The sequence below is a fragment of the Triplophysa dalaica genome, chromosome 22 (assembly GCF_015846415.1).
Source record: "Triplophysa dalaica isolate WHDGS20190420 chromosome 22, ASM1584641v1, whole genome shotgun sequence".
NCBI lineage: Eukaryota > Metazoa > Chordata > Actinopteri > Cypriniformes > Nemacheilidae > Triplophysa > Triplophysa dalaica.
The window spans coordinates 7,859,519-7,875,813 of record NC_079563.1 but is presented as its reverse complement, the minus strand read 5'-3'; the positions used below and the strand labels follow the sequence as shown (position 1 = coordinate 7,875,813).

The window sequence follows — 16,295 nt, the reverse complement described above, 5'->3', positions numbered from 1 at the left end:
TATTTATTCACTTTACAAATTCGTATTTTCTTTTATAATATAGTAAATACAGTTCAATGTCAAAACTTAGTATAACATGCCATGTTAAGGTTATTTTTTACATGACATATAAATGTACGATTATGTCAATGATTTTCGAACATATAAAGTCAAGTAACATTCTCATCTCATAACCAGTATTTTTGTCTCGTATATTTTAGTTAAAATAGCTAAATGTATATAAGCTAGTATCATTCATGCCTTTCTAAACTTGTTTTAAATATGTCTAATTGATATTAGAAATGTATATGATTTCTTATAATGTAGTGAATAATGTGAAGTTCTTTCAGACACGCAAGAATGTGAGAATAAAACTTCTGTTTGAAATAATTATTTGTTCGATTATTTTTCGACATTTAAGTGTAATTATGTTTAATTTTATTTATAAACAGCACAGAAGGCTCAACATAGCCCTAACATAATGCCAGTCAAAATTACATTTACATCTATTAACTATTACAACTTTTGTGCAAAATATTTGTGTGGTAGCACAACAACAATGCTCATGTGCCAACTTCAGTGACATCAGATTTCCTTTAGTGAAACACACCAACTTTTTAAAGGAAATGACCTTTTATTTTGAACACACAAGACAACATTCAGCAAATCCATCCCACACTTATGCCACAGTCACCGCTCACCACACAAATCGGACAAGTGATCAGAGAGTCAACAATGACAGTCATTCAGTGTTGAAATAATGCCACATCTGTGCGTCGGGAGAGATGTGCCACCCAACTGCTGGCAGGTAGACAGAGATGAGTCTGTCCATCCAAAGCATGTGATGCCCGCAGCATTTATAAAGACGGCCTGGAAAATGCTTGATACAAACCTCACACTTACATCGAACACTGTTTTGTTGAGCATCTGCTGTATTCTTCCATGATGAGAACTGTTGTACCTATTATCCTCTTTGTTGCAGTGGCAGGCTTCCACAATGGTAAGAGTTTACAATTTAGTGATAGGCTAAGCATTTGCAAACTGAGTGATGCGTTGTTAACTACCTACTTTTTAGTGATGTAACTAAAATAAAAATGCAGCTAAAACCGTTCAGACTCATTGTTTCCTAATATGAAAATCCATGAATGTTTAAATTTGAAAATTGTATTCCATGTATTTTTTATATTGATGCTTAATCTCATTTTTATTTGAGTGACCACTAATGTACAAAATTATTTAAATAGGTGTTAATCTGAATTATATTTTATAAATTTGGTTAAGTATATATTTTTATTTTTTCCACATCAAGTGGTGTCTGTGTACCTGGATTCTGCTGAAAGCAACAAATCATCTGAAGAAATGGGTAACACTGTATTTTCCTTTTTTCTGCTTATTTCACGTATCTTTGTTTATCTTTTCGACCTGATACAGCTGCCCTAAACACATTTAGGTATTATGCCACACTGTTGTCTTTGTTTGATATTTGTTTAGAATGTATTTGTATTTTAAAAACAAGGACCACCTACTTTTCAATCATTATGTGGTTACTTTGCACACCTGTAAAACTTAAAAAAAGATTGCAAACATCCACCAAAAATAAATAAATAATTGCACAGATTCCAAAAGTTAAGTGCAGGTGCCGGCTGGTTTAATATTTTGTTATCTTTTGATGCAGCTACATCATATAAGTGTTAGACATCAAAAAAGTGTTACAACATATGCATAGGACGCGTAAAGATTAAATAAATAAATAATTAATGATTTACAAATGATATGTCTTTTAATATTTATTACAGAGGAGGAAAGTGATGAAGAATTTGATTTACTTTCTGTTGATCGTTTATTTAGGTTATTTTAATGCTCATAAAACCTAAACCATGTAACCTAATAGTGTGGTGGGCGTTTCGATGCAATATGGCTGCCGTCGCATCATCCAGGTGGATGCTGCAAATTGGTGGAGGTTGAGGAGACCCCTCCCCCTTCGATTTAAAGCACTTTAAATATAATTAATTATTATATATCATTTTATTTAATTTAATAGATGCCACAACATGGGCATTAACAGGCACTACAGGAAATCAAGGTGAGATTTTGCATTTTATAAAATAATGTATAAATCAGTCCAGGAAAGATCTAAATGTAACAATGTATATATATATTATTTCTATTAAAACTTTTAAAATGTTATAATCCCGTTTCCTTCAAATTATCAATCAATACAAAATGTGAACAACTTGTACTGAGCCACGGATCCCACGTGCCGAAACACTTACGTAATTTCTGTTCTGTTCTGACGCAGAAGAGAACACCGCAAGTCAGACCGCAGGTGAGTGCAATGCGCGCTCCCGTCAGATCCACTGATCACCGCACTAGGGCGACAGAGAGCCACTAACAGTGCTGTGGTTACACATTTGATAACATTAACCTTGACCATTGCCAACGCTCACATGGTAACTTTGTTGTCTTTATTTTAGAAACCACAAACACTATGGGCTACAGTGAGTGTACTTTATAGGCTACATTTTTATTAATTCGGTGTGAAAGGTTACAAAATCAACCTTTGACGTCTGTGATATCTCTTTAATTTATTGCTTTCTTTATCAGTTTTTTCTGATATGACCTTTCTCTTGTTTTTATTACATCTCTTTTATGGCACGTTTCTGTCTCCTTTTCCAGTCTTTAACATACCATGTGTTTTTGTCCATTAGAACACAAAGAGGAGGATGAGGAGAATGTGGAAAGAGGGGTGAGTAGAAAATGTTGGGTACACATTGTTTGAAAGAGTCATGTTTAAGTCTGAAGTTACCACAAATCTAACATTTTCTTTCCACAGACGAAATCCTTATATCTGGATGAAGAAAGGGCATATTATGGGTGCTAGGGTTACTTACTGTTTGGGAATCTATATATTTTAAACCTGTATATCCACCTGGCACAAGGAAACAAACCTGTTCATGTTTGTGACCTCCTTTCACAAGATATCAAGGTTCACTGCTTTTTCAAATAAAGCCTGAAAACATTCACCAGTTTACAAAATTCTTTTAAAAAAGAGAAAATTTCAGTAGGTTTACTAACAGGTGATTAAATGGGAGGTTTGCAGTGTTCTATAATTACAGCCTCTTAAGAGGAAACCGTTTAAGTAGCAGATGTAGGTAGAATAAATCTAGGACAACTACTGTATATCCAGGCCAGTCCTGTCTGCAGCGCTTGTTGTCTCAACTTATTTTTAGAACAAATATGCATCTCCACCTCATCCCGCATGATGAGAATAAATTATCCTATCCCGAAGGACTGGAAAATTCATGAAATATTGTCGAGTTTCTAAATAGACTTATTACATACCCAGTTTTAGCATTTTTATTGTTATAGTTTTGTATTGTTAATTTATAGTATTTTGCTTGTTCAACAAAATGGAGTAGTTACGCTGTCACTTGCATGTAAAAGAAACAGAAATCAGAATTTACTTCAATGTCGATACATTTTTAAGTAAATCTTGAAAAATATAAAGAAATTGAAGAATATCAGGATTTGACTTTGGATCATGAGTAAAGTTTAGTCAGTTGTGGAAAACTACTGCCTAAAACAATTAAGCTTCAGATAAACATTATTGATATAAATGCATATATATGATCCAATAGTGTAAAGAAATGACAGGCAACCAGCTTGTATTCAAAAAGACCATTTTTATTTCATCTCCAAAGCCCACTGAGGACAATATAAGCTACAAACAGCCAACAGAACAATCCTTTTTTTCCCTTTGGTAACAAAAAACTTAAGGCAACTACAGCAACTATATAAGGATTAAATGTGTTAAGCTTAGTAAACAAAAAGGTGACATCATAGCAGTGTAACCCCTCACATCCTGCTAAGGACCGTGATGATGTTTTACACTGCTAATGGAGCTACTACAAGCTTCAGTTCAAACCAGAAAAAAATCCATCATTTAACACCAGCTAACCTATTTATTTAAAGTTATTGTGTTGCTGTAGGGGTTGGTATGTCAACCCTGTGCGTGTACATACGCATATGTACTGTATAAACCAATACACATACATACATTGTGTGTGAATTGGTATACATTCCGCAGTACTACAGAAGTTGATGTATGAGAAGGCAGAATGCCATCAAGTTTTACAGGAATTAACTTCACTACATTCTTCACTGCATTACTGATTCTGATATGCCACAGCAAAGCATTGCCATAATTCTCTCAAAAGAGAAGAGACTCGTTTGTAGTTTTTTGATATAGTAGAGATTAAAATGTTTAGTGTTAAACACCAAACAAATATGGGGTAATTGAGGACAGCCAAAAACTGAATCTCTGTATATAAATCGCTAGTATGGAAGGAGGCATTCTGATCGGTATTCATTTACATCAATAGCTAATTTTCCAAAAAAGGATCATTACAATTGGCCCCTGCACCAAGCCTGGGACACATTCCTCTAGTAAACCGACAGCTCGGGTGACTTAGTAACACTTCATCCGTATTCAACACCAGTGGAACATAGCGACCGACCAGAAAGGGACATAATCCACCATATGGAGATCAATTGTCTACAGCAAACATTTGGGAACATTTCAGTTAAGAGAGTCTCTAAGAGCACAGTCATTACAGCAGAGGATTCGGAACATTCCGTTCCTTAGGTCTTCAAAGCGGATGTTGAGGTGGAGTTAATGAATGTTTAATTGAATACCTCCACGCGTGACTTGGTCCGTTATTATAATAGTCCCTGTTATTAGAATTGCGGGGCAAAATATTAACAGCTCAATTACACTGGTGCAGAATACACATTTTCCACTGAAGAAAGATACAAATAATTAAAATGGGCTAAAAGAAAAAAGTACAGAATTGCCTTTGGGGTCGAATTCTTTTCGAATGCATGTGCTTCGATTGCAGCTCAGGTCCGTAGTGTAACTTTAAGGAAAAATAAAACAAGACATGCAAAAAAGGTCCCCGAAATCACATTAAGGAACTACCAATTTACCAATTTCCTTGGCAAATCAACATTCTCAAAATTGATAAGGCTCTGTTCTGACAGTCATACGCCCAACTTTGAAAAGTAAGGCCTTGTTGTAAAAAAATGATATGTTTATCAAATGTACAGTAAACAAACAAAATCTAAACCTCTTCACTGAATTCATCTGGACCCAAATACTGCTTCAACTAGGCAACCTTTAACCAATTACGAATGAAATGTGTAAAACAAAGGCTTTTACTGTATTGTAATTGTTCTTTTATCTTAAAAAAAGCTTAGTAGTTCTGTACATAATTACATAAAAACATCAACATGGTGATTTTGACTATGTACACTTGAATTCAGATGGCCACCTTTCTTGTTTGACAGGAGATATATTCTCTCACAGCATGTGACCTGGTGCACGGGTATGCACTGCAACCAGGAAATGATGCAGCCTTTGAAGCTTTCAATCCCCATCCAACACAGGAATGAATGTAAAACATTGAGAAAAATAAAGATGGCCGATATGAGAAATGCTCTCCATCGCTCTCTGGTGCACCTGGTTGCATCTAAACTGGTTCTTTAGGTAGAATGACGTAGTAGAACAGAGCCATTAAGGCAGCGCTAATCAGGCCTGAGATAGGCACTGTGACAAACCAGGCCACGAAGATGTTTCGGAACAGACGCCAGTCCACGGCCTTCCTGGAGCGCAGCCAACCGACAGACACCACTGACCCGACCTGAAAAAACATGACGGAGTTTTATGCTCAGTCACAGTAGGCTAGGCCCTTATCGTCAGTGTATAAACCTTATTCAAATGGTCAGTGGCGGAGTTGTTGTGCATCAGTTTGTTTGCATGTGCGCTTAGCTTACCTTGCAGTGAGTGGTGGAAACTGGAAGACCGATGTTGGAAGCAACCACGACAGTGATGGCGGAGGCAAGTTCAATGCTGAAACCACTGAAATTAAAAAAAACATTGTTGTCAGTAGGAGGATGGGTAGAGCCTGCAATACAGGTTTTGTAACTCTGTGCTTAGGTCAGACATAAACCAAAGCAAAAAATTGGCTTAAAAAATTGGTCTAATTTGGTTGAATTATCGGATAGGAATCCATTTAAAAGATTACACCGTGTCTACCCCAGACATGGCCTTGTTGTGTCGAGCCAGTCCCGTCCGGTGTAGACACTGTGTTGCATGTTAAATGCCATTGCACATTGAGTCCGATATTTGTGTCTGAAATTTTTGCACGATAAAAACAAATACCACCTCACGTTGTGCCAATCACATTTAGACACGGCCTACGATATTTTTGTCCGTCATAAAAAATTTGGACGGTTAAATTTTGCTGTGTTTTTTACACCCGTAGCTAGCATTTTGAGAGTTGTTTTGACAATTCCTAGACACCATACAAACGAGCGCCAAATACAAAAAAAAAAGCATACGAAACTTTTGGACTGTATGTGCAAAGACCTTTACTCTCAAAAACAAAATAAAATAGGGTGTGAGTGTGTGAAATACCTAGATGGGGTGATGGGGGTCAGGTCCTTGCCCATGGTCTGAATGACTCTACGGCCCCAAACCCACAGACCGATGCAGATGCCCACTCCTCCATACAGAAGCAACCAGATTGGAGTTGGTGCAGTTGACATTACATTGCCGGTGTCATAGACCAGCCACAGAGCAACCAGAGGACCAATTGCATTACTGAAAGTAAAAATAAAGACTTATTACAATCTGGACTGTCAGTTATAAAAAAAAAGATTGTAAAATGCCAGTAAACACATACGGTGTTTTCGATATGAATGTAGCAACTGTATACACTCTACTACCAGCCCAAATAGACGCTTCCAAAAACCCTCAAGTCTGAGCACCACTTAAACTCATTTTTATTACCTGACATCATTTCCACCGTGAGCGAAGGAGCCAAAGCAGGCTGTGAGAATTTGAAGGAACTGGAATAACATCGACACCTCGGGCCTGTCAGCATCTGCTCGGTCTTCCTCCAAAGAACTACGGCTGCTCTCGGGGTCTTCTTTGACCACCTCCAAGGTGACCTCACCCTCCCCAATGCCGTCGGGTGTACCGTTCTCCGCCACCGCGTTACAGTAGCTAGTGTAGCTATCCATGCGGACACGCTTCCGTTCCTGCGCACCGGCCTTTTCCTTGTCTCCATCTTCTGCCGCGCGGAAGTCGGCTTCCTTTGGCTTGAAGTCTCCGTGCATGCCGATGATGGCCATGGTGTAGGAGGTGTAGCTGTTGTTGCGGCGAATTGGCCTGTCTCCGCCCTCGCCCATGCAGTCTCCAACTTTGGCCAGGTGGAGCTTGTGCAGCAGGTCCTTGTAGAGACCAGAGTCCTTGTGAACCGTGTGGTATTGAGTGTAACCGTTGCTTGGAATTTGAGGGGGACCAGTACTGAAGTGAACCTGGGCCGTCTTTGGAACTGTTTTAGAGGTTAAATGATCAATCTACAAAGCATCACACAAACCATGTGACAAACCATGAGACAGACCATAGACTTACCATTGCTTGTTTCTGTTTCTTTGAAGTCTTTGTGATCGGCGTCATCTGCATCACCGATGTCAAAGGTGACCCTGCGGTCCTCATGGGCAGGAGGTTGAGAGGTGTTAGAGGAAAGGACAACACTTGATTCCTCAGGGACAGGCTTCAGGATGGGATTGTGAGCATCATGCAGTTCATTTTTCTCCATCAGAGGGCTCTCAGATGGACTGGAAGACTTTACTTCACCTGCGCGCCAGAATCCAAAATTAATCCTCACCAAACACCAAATGACAGTCATACTGGCTATGGCTATGACTACAGAAAACCTCAGATCTGCTCAGAAATCAAGGATGAGGTCAGATTAAACCACGCAATACATTCTAGGACAGCAGAATGGATAAAAAAGGTGTATAATATGTGCAGATATCCTTTTCTTTTAAGCAAACATTTGTGGCATTCAATTACGACAAGCAGAAGAGCTGGTAAACAACATTACTTGACATTCAAATATCCATCATGTGACTGTCCCCAAATCTGTTTGCCTAAAAGGTCACCACAACCTACATTTTAGGACCAGTCTGACATTGTTTATCTGTCATAGGAAGTGTTAAAGGACACGTTTTCTATTTTCGCACGAGCCATGTCACTCACAACTCACATCTTTCACCTGAACTAACTCACTGTCAACACCTTAACTTGACCACAAGCTATTCCAATCCACCAGCCAAAGACCAATTAGTGGATCGCTATGACCAAAATAGGAAGCGTCAGTTCACGGCCAGACTATCCTGTTCTGCATAGACAACATAAATTACATTGACACTTACTTTGACACAAACAGAGATCCCCTCTTAACTTCAAGATTGAATACTTGAAAGCATTGTGGACAACGTGTCCCGAGCGTTTTTCTATCATGAACTCCCATTTTTTTAAAACAGAAAATGTGATGTCAACGCGACCAGTAATGTTTGGCCTAACAAGATGCACTTTTGAACTCAATGCAAATAAGATTCAAAGCTACACATTATCATCATCATCATTTTACATTTACATTAAATTTATGCATTTGGCAGACGCTTTTATCCAAAGCAAATTACATTGCATTATATCTTATACATTTATACATAGGTATGTGCAATCGCCTGGGATCGAACCCACAACCTTGCATTGTTAACACAATGCTCTTACCACTGAGCTACAAGAAAGCAGTCTTTTGAAAATGAAAGCCTCAATCTATGGAAAATCTGCACATAAAAATAATTCAATTTCTCTTTGTGTGTCGAACGGAATAAAGAAAATCATTCAAGTACACAAACAATGCTTTAGAGCAATATTGTATTGTCTAGGTATCTGACAGCTATCTACTGCAAACATCTTTAATCTGTGGGGTATTATCCCCAAAGTGCACCTGGTGCTTGGCCCACAGCTAATAAATCTTTCTCGCCTATACTTTGCTCTCCAGAGTGTAATAGGAGCTTGAAAAATACCTACTTAAAAATGTGTACACATACACAAATTATGTGCTTATACATATACCCCAAACAAGAACCTTTAAATTTCACAGTGTTAATGTCATAAAGGCTACAACTATTAATCCAATCTGAGAAAACATCTGCAGTGGCCCTGACAATTATCTTGGCAGAACCCCACCCATCATCACACTTTGTCATTCTGCCATATCTTCCACAACGCATCATCAATTTGTACGGTTTTATTATATTATATTGTTATATGTATTATATTACACAGTTACATTGGACAACTGGATATGATGGAATAAAACATTGATACTCACTTTGTATCTTCTTCTTGAGCCGAGGGCAGACGATAAACCAAACAAAGATGCCTGTAATGATGGCAAAGCCGATGGAAATGAGCACCACTCCCCACCAGTCCAGTTTATCAAGGCCCAGCACTGCAGTCCACGGGCAGTGGAGGGAAAGAAAGAAAAATGGGCTTTTGAGACAAAGGCAGCATGTGCTACCATTAACACAACAAACTGTATTCAAAATAGTGTGTGCTATTTGTTAGTAAAACTCCTGAAGTCTCAAGTGAGAGATCACATCATGTAGCAAAAGTTTTACCGGTTCTACACTCTTTCAAAAGAAAAGGAATGTATCTTTAGGGAAAAGAAAAGTATTCACGCCACAGGGCTAACATTGATCATGTTCAATTAAAATAACTACAGTGATGGGTCTTCCATGAAAAGGCATAAACAAACAAAACTTGTTTAAGGTTCTATAGAAACCAAAACAGCAGCAACAAAGTGTCAAATATCCTGGCGACATAGAGAATGCAACCACAGGGCCTGCACTCTTATGTAAAACCTCAAGGTGAGTCGTGAGCATGACAAGCAGCAAAAAGTAGCACTGACACAAGAAAACGAACTAGTTCGCTGAAGCATATGGTCAGCAAGTGAAGGTGCCTTAAAAGGCTACAGCGGCTCGATACCAACCCCCCCCCCATATCTCAAAGAGAAAGGAGGGATACAAATTGTTACCGCTCCTGCAGAAAGTTTATATCTGAGCCAAGACTGTGGTTGTGAGCAGCTTTCCCGAAGACGACTTCTGGCAGGACAGGCAGACATTTAGAAATTCCCCATGGGGATAAAAAACCAACATTGAAATGTGTTAAAAGTACAGGGTACTTAGTCAAAAAGAAAAAGCTGGCATTGGCAGCACAGGATGTGAAATAGCAAACAAGGTTGTGAGATAAGAGAAAATTGACCAGAGGGGTATAAACTCTCCTGCCCTCCCACATGCTCACGCTCCTGCAGGAGACATGCGTGATCTTTGGTTATGCAACTCCATTTCAAGCTCCCCAAGAGACAAGAAACTGCTGGCAGAGCAGCTGAACTTCCCAAAACTGGAATGATCTGGCAACATCTAAGGACAGAACAGGTGTGGCCAGTGAAGGTGTGGGGTTGAGTGACAGAAACAAAAGCCCCCCCCCACCTCAAAAAAAGAGTATGTGCTGTTATTTGTTACGGCCGTCTACTGTACCTCATGCTCTGCACATAAAGGGCAGTCTGTACACTGTGGGGTAAACAGGGAATCAATCCATGACTGAACCCAAATAGCTTTTCTGACTAACACATCCCCACAATGGGCAGCAACAATAAAAACTATGCCGCAGCCTTTATTACACAACTAGGCTGTTGTTCTAGACTCGGCTAAGCACAATGCCTCATCATGGTTAGGGAATGATGGGTTGAGTCATTCTGGGATGGGTTGTCTACGCCTCATATGCTCTTTGACTGATGTATGGAAATATCCATGGAAATTATCTAATCATTTTGATAACGAAATTAACCTTAGGGTGCAATAAAGGCAGAATATTGTTACGAATTGACACCATAAAGTCACTGCCAGAAAGTTGTTTGGTGTGTGGCAAACACTACGTCTAGCACATTCAAAGTAAGCCAAAGTTCAAAACAAAAAGTTATTTTGTCACTGTAAACTGTTTGGGGCAGCGCTGAATGAGTCTAGACAAATGTAAAACGTTCCATTTCAAATCCGTGAGCTCAGTTACCGCCTGCTTGTGGTTGCTTTACATCCCCACGGCAACAAAAACAACCCACTGTCTGTTTTGGCAAAAAGGGAAGCAGACCAGAAAACAAGCATCATGTCCTGGAGCTGGAAGGGTGTAGCCAATCACAGTGTGCTTAACTCGTAGTTTTCATATTAAATCCTAGTTTTGCGAGTCAAGAAAACAAAAAATGGCCTTTACAAAGTTTAGATCAGAGAGCAACGGCTTGTTCAATTTTAGTAGTAATTCAAATAAGAAAAATAAAAGAGAGGTTGAGTCATCTTTGCTATACACGGGGAAAACTTTCAAGGCACTGCGGTTGCAGAATGACGTGCAAAAATCTAGGGGTGGGTGGGTAATGGTAGAGTTCACACGATTACCAAAGCTTTTAGAGGAAACATGTTTGAGAAGGGGGAGAATTTAACCCTAACCCTTGACTTTAAGTGTTTAACCTGCAATACCCACACCGAACTGGCTGGAACAGGTGAAGCGCACGTGACCGTACGCGAGTTAGAATCACGCAACCCTCGTACCAAACAAGCAGTTAAAATCAAACCAGACAAACAGGGCGTTCCAAGTAGATTGCAAATACAATGTTTCGAGGAAACTCCTCCTTGTCACATACTGACTGGATTTGTACGGGACATGCGTGCTGCATGATTGCCCCCAGATGACAAAAAAAAGCAATCAACAATTCATGAGATGTTGCAAGTCTCTCCACCCCTCCGGCGGCTGCTGGTTTTGTCCTGTCCTGGTATAGACGCTCTAAACCTGAGAGAACTGCTTTGAGCAGGCTAGAGGGGGAGGGTTGAAGGGTTGGTGTCTGATGCCTTTAAAACTAATCCAACAGCAGATGACATCACTAAGTTTGGCCTAAGATCGGGACAATCTTGTGATAAAGAGATACTTCACTACCAAAACAAAACACCCTCAAGGCAGGATCACTGAACTGGGTTTTCTTCTTGAGGATTAATGCAGTCGGAGTTATTATACCGCGTATCATTTTACTTTCAAGAGATAGAATTGGTGTTGAGTTTTTGAAGCTCCAAAACGTGCATCCATCAAAGAACTGCTTGACACAGCTCCTTGGTCTTAACAAAAGTCTTCTAAAGCAAATCGATGCGTTTGTTTAAGATAAATATCCATATAATATCCAAGCTTCCATCATCTCGCGAATGTGCGTGAACCAGAGGGTTGTTTTTCCGGTAGATGAAAAAAACATATTCAGATAGGATGTCTCGAGATTGAGTGAAACATGGAGGAAATTTTGATTGGCTAGTAAAGTATCCCTTTAAGCTGGCTGTGTTATAGATCTACTGTAAATTACACCCAAGTGCGATTGTGAGAATATATGTTAGTGTATTTCACCACATGATGTTTTGGAAGTAAATGAATAATGTTTGTAGTGATGCAGGAGGTGTGTCCGAAGTACAAAACTTAAGTGAGCTGCTATGTGCATGCATGAATGATGCACCTGCCTGGGAGTGCATACATGTACACACTACTAGGTGGATATTGCATCATACTCTAGCCTGTGGCCTTCATTTAATGGCCCAGGCCAGTTGACTTCTTGAATTGTTGAGGTCTGCGGGTAAAAAAAACAAAAAAGAGCGAAAGTTGCTCATTTAACAAGGTTTCAAAATAGATGGGTAAAAAACAGCTGACAGCACTCAAAAATGTGGGGCTCTCAACATCTGAGTTCAAGGCTGATGGTTCTTTCAAATGAACAAGTATGCTCCATTCAACTTTTTTCTCTTCTATGACGGAGAAGGAAAAACTCTGACTGAGGTTATGAATACAGTCACCACATGTCCACCTAATGAGAGCTCCAACTGAGCTTTCCAGAGCCCACTGGTTAAACACTGCTTTGCCTTAAGCACTGTAAACAGTCTGGCAGAGTTTGGGCGTCTGGTTAGTATGTTAGCAGACAAGCAAAGTAAAAGGGAAATACAGTAATACTCACAGGGTGCTCCAGTATACATGATGGAGAACAGGTTGATTCCCATTGTAACACCGTAAAAGAAAGGCAGGGCCCTCAGACCATTGGGCACTGGATCTTTCTGCAGGGGACAAAATACTGACTTAGCCAAAACCCAACCTAATAGCATGTTAGGATAAATTTGGCAGATTAATCTAGTGATTACACATGAGCCTGAGATAATGAATGATTACAAAAAAGATTTGTCTGAACTTTGATCAATGCCATATCTCATTACCTTGAATGACCTAGTTGTAAACCAGGATCTCATTCATTGTCATTCTACCTCCATCCATGAGTAACTAAACAGAACCAAGTTTAAAATATTGAGCTATTATTTACCTTTTGCAGGATGAACATGCGAACAAAGTAGAACAATATGGCAGACATGATGCCAGACAGGAGAGGAGAAAGGAACCATGAAGCAACTATAAAAGAAAAAAAGATCAATGAAATCCACGTCACCAACATTCTGACAACAGTGTTTAGAAAAACGCAACAAATGGATGGTCATTGTGAACGCAGCTGACTCACCAATTCGAAGCAGCTCTAGCCATCGGACTCCTTGCTGACCTTTGGCGACCAGCGAAAAGCCTATGGTAGCTCCTACGATGCAGTGAGTCCCAGAAATAGGAAGCTTCAGAAAAGAGGCCGCCAACTGCCATACAGCAGAGCCTGACGGGTAATTGAAGAATATTGAGAAAATACATGATAGAATTACACACAAATTACACACAAACCCTAGCTACTTACCGAACATAGCACTGACTGAGCCTGCCATCAACACATATTCCGAGCCGTTGTACATGTTCACGTCGATAATGCCTTTGCGGATGGTCTCGCTGACCTTGGCTCCTAACAGCACGGAGCCCAGGGTCTCAAAGATTGTAGCAAGAATACAAGCCTGTCTAAGGGTAACTACACCTGATCCCACCGCCGTACCAAAGGAGTTGGCAACATCATTAGCACCCACCGAAAAGGCCAGAACAAAAGCTATGATAAAACCTACTACTAGGAGCCAAAGATAATCTGACAAATTTGCAGCATAACCAATGGTCACGAGCGCTATCGTGGCCACAGTTGTCGAAACCATTGTGCTGAGATGGATTTCAAGTAACAAAAACAAAAGAATTTCACTATTTTACAGGGATTAGAAACAACGTATTAATAAATAAATAAACTTTAAGCAGCACACTGGATTTTTCTCCCCAGATAATTGAGGTACTAGAGTAAATTGAAATCTTTTTTCTGCCTCAGACCGACCTTCACCCTTCACTAAACCAGCAAATCAAAGCAGTTCAGACACTACAGAAAGAATCTGTACTGCTCTGCTCGAAACTGATGTATAATGTCAAGGGAGAAAGTGGAGTGAGGGCCTATTGCTATCCCCTGAATAGACTAGATCTGTTACAGGTTGTTTTGGCTTGGGCGATTAGGCAGACAGAGAGGACATCCATTGTGCAACAGACACGGTGGGTGAATGGTAGATCATTCCTGAAAAAGACAAGGGGAGAAAGTGGGAAGGTTCCCGTATTACGCAACGTTTCACTGCAGAGAAATAAAGCCAGAACTTGTTGGACATAAGTCTATTATGCGCTAAGCAGAACTGTAATACTCTGAGCCAAAGTGGGGTGCTGACGGTCCCTCGAAAACTCTTTCGTCATAAAAAAGGGGGCACACACCAAGGCTCGTCGAAAAATAGAGCATCCGATATATTTGAAGGCCATATGGCAACTGTATTTGTAAACTTAGGAGAAACACTCTGATGTAATAACATAAATGCTAAAATGTAATCATGCTGTGTAACTCGCGTAACTACCAATATAAGGCCCCGCTTAAATTAATTTAAGCACTGTGACTACAAACAGGAACTCTGTATGACCAACTGTGTCATGTGCGTTTCGAGCACATTCCAGTAATGCAGCATTTATCTGGCAAGCAAAGCAGACGTTGACACAGTTCAGGGTTCTCCCCGCTCGCGCTAGAGACGCACTTCCTCTCTAATGTTGTTGCTCAAGAATCAAATCACTATTGAAGAGCACTCCCATCGACAGTTTCCCAAATTCTATAGTACTGCTGACGTACGAATACAACGCAAAAATGAGACTTCAATTATTTTATAGATGTTGATAAGACGGTATCTATCCATGCTGCGCGCGCCGGCTGCGTAGTGCGTACTACACGTGTCGTCATTCATTCACACCCGCTAACAGCTAATATGACATGATAAATATATATATATATTAAGGGAATAAACAAAATGATACCAAAGCAAATTCTTTATATATAAAGCATTCACAATGGGCAATTTACGCCTAATAGAGCCGTGCGTCTGTTTTATAGCCGACCAGAGCGGATCAGCTGACAAAAGCCACGAGCTCGCGCTCATTCTAACCGATGAAATTAGATGAATGTTTTTAAAAAAACACCTCATTAACAGTTACGTTATTCATTTCAAAGTAATTATTTGTACTTACCACTCAAACAAATTCGTCAAGAAATGTCGATTTTAAGTCTTTTTGACACCGAAGCCCGCCCAGTCAACTTCCCGTAGCCGCTTTCCGCGCGCGCGGGGTAGACGATAATAAATGTTCTCGTTCTTTCTTAAGCACTAACGTCGGATTTGTGTATCGTATTTAAAACCAAATGCGACTGAGACGTCACCGCTTTCAAGGATGTCTGATTTAAAATAAATGGAGAAATGTGTAAAACCGCTTTCAACCGGCTTCCGATGTAGAGTTCCTGCCTCTCCAGGCAAGTCATATATTATCTTGCTTGAGGGCGGGGCCGTCTACGGTTGACAGTGACGCCGAAAATAAACCGCGCCCATGAACTTATTTGGTAATGTGAGTAGACGGAAAAGGCATTGTTTACCTATCAAATAGACTACTACGTTTTTTCGGGATTTTTATTCTGTTCTGTCGAGCACTGCAAATTCTATTCGAGTCACCACGGACGCTATTTAAGCGATTCTGATTAGGATGTTTGGCAATCCACAATCATTTAAGATAAAAAAACACATTAATTGCATTGTGTTCCTTTACACATTTTCAGATAAAAGGCATTTTTCTATCGGCTGCAATCCTTGTGAAACAAGTTTTAGTAATTCGATGTTTTATGGTGTATGATTGGGATTCAGAACACGGGTCTTACTCAGAACAAGCTCTATGAAGGACAATGCAAACTATGCTGTAACGCCCCCATGTGGCCACAGCCGATACTGACTAAATGCCAGTTGGATTTTTTTCCAGTTTTTAATCATAGAACAGGAGAACATAAAAAAAGAAAAGGGATAAAATATCCACTCCCTGTGTATGTAGTTGTCGGTAATCATTACCTAAATTGCAAAACAAT

At 39.8% G+C, this 16,295-nt stretch overlaps 2 protein-coding genes across 3 annotated transcripts; one reads left to right on the top strand and one right to left on the bottom strand.

Moving 5' to 3' along the window:
- The first annotated feature begins 825 nt into the window (after window positions 1–825).
- Window positions 826–3,002, top strand: si:dkey-200l5.4 (uncharacterized protein LOC795026 homolog). Of its 2 annotated transcripts, XM_056736948.1 has the most exons (7): window positions 826–979; window positions 1,289–1,342; window positions 2,021–2,062; window positions 2,279–2,305; window positions 2,454–2,477; window positions 2,688–2,725; window positions 2,813–3,002. In XM_056736948.1, exons 1-7 carry the CDS (start codon window positions 922–924, stop codon window positions 2,858–2,860), a joined length of 291 nt encoding a protein of 96 aa, XP_056592926.1. In that variant the 5' UTR covers window positions 826–921; the 3' UTR covers window positions 2,861–3,002. The 2 variants fall into 2 exon arrangements, with proteins under 2 accessions (XP_056592926.1, XP_056592927.1); XM_056736949.1 differs by lacking the exon at window positions 2,454–2,477.
- Window positions 3,003–3,642: 640 nt separating this feature from the next.
- slc20a1b (solute carrier family 20 member 1b) lies at window positions 3,643–15,703 on the bottom strand. The gene is made up of 11 exons (XM_056736256.1): window positions 15,419–15,703; window positions 13,695–14,435; window positions 13,476–13,616; window positions 13,284–13,369; window positions 12,927–13,023; window positions 9,231–9,350; window positions 7,457–7,681; window positions 6,830–7,376; window positions 6,455–6,640; window positions 5,812–5,896; window positions 3,643–5,678 (listed from the first exon to the last, which is right to left on the bottom strand). Exons 2-11 carry the CDS (start codon window positions 14,032–14,034, stop codon window positions 5,508–5,510), a joined length of 1,998 nt encoding a protein of 665 aa, XP_056592234.1. The 5' UTR covers window positions 14,035–14,435; window positions 15,419–15,703; the 3' UTR covers window positions 3,643–5,507.
- Window positions 15,704–16,295: the final 592 nt, after the last annotated feature.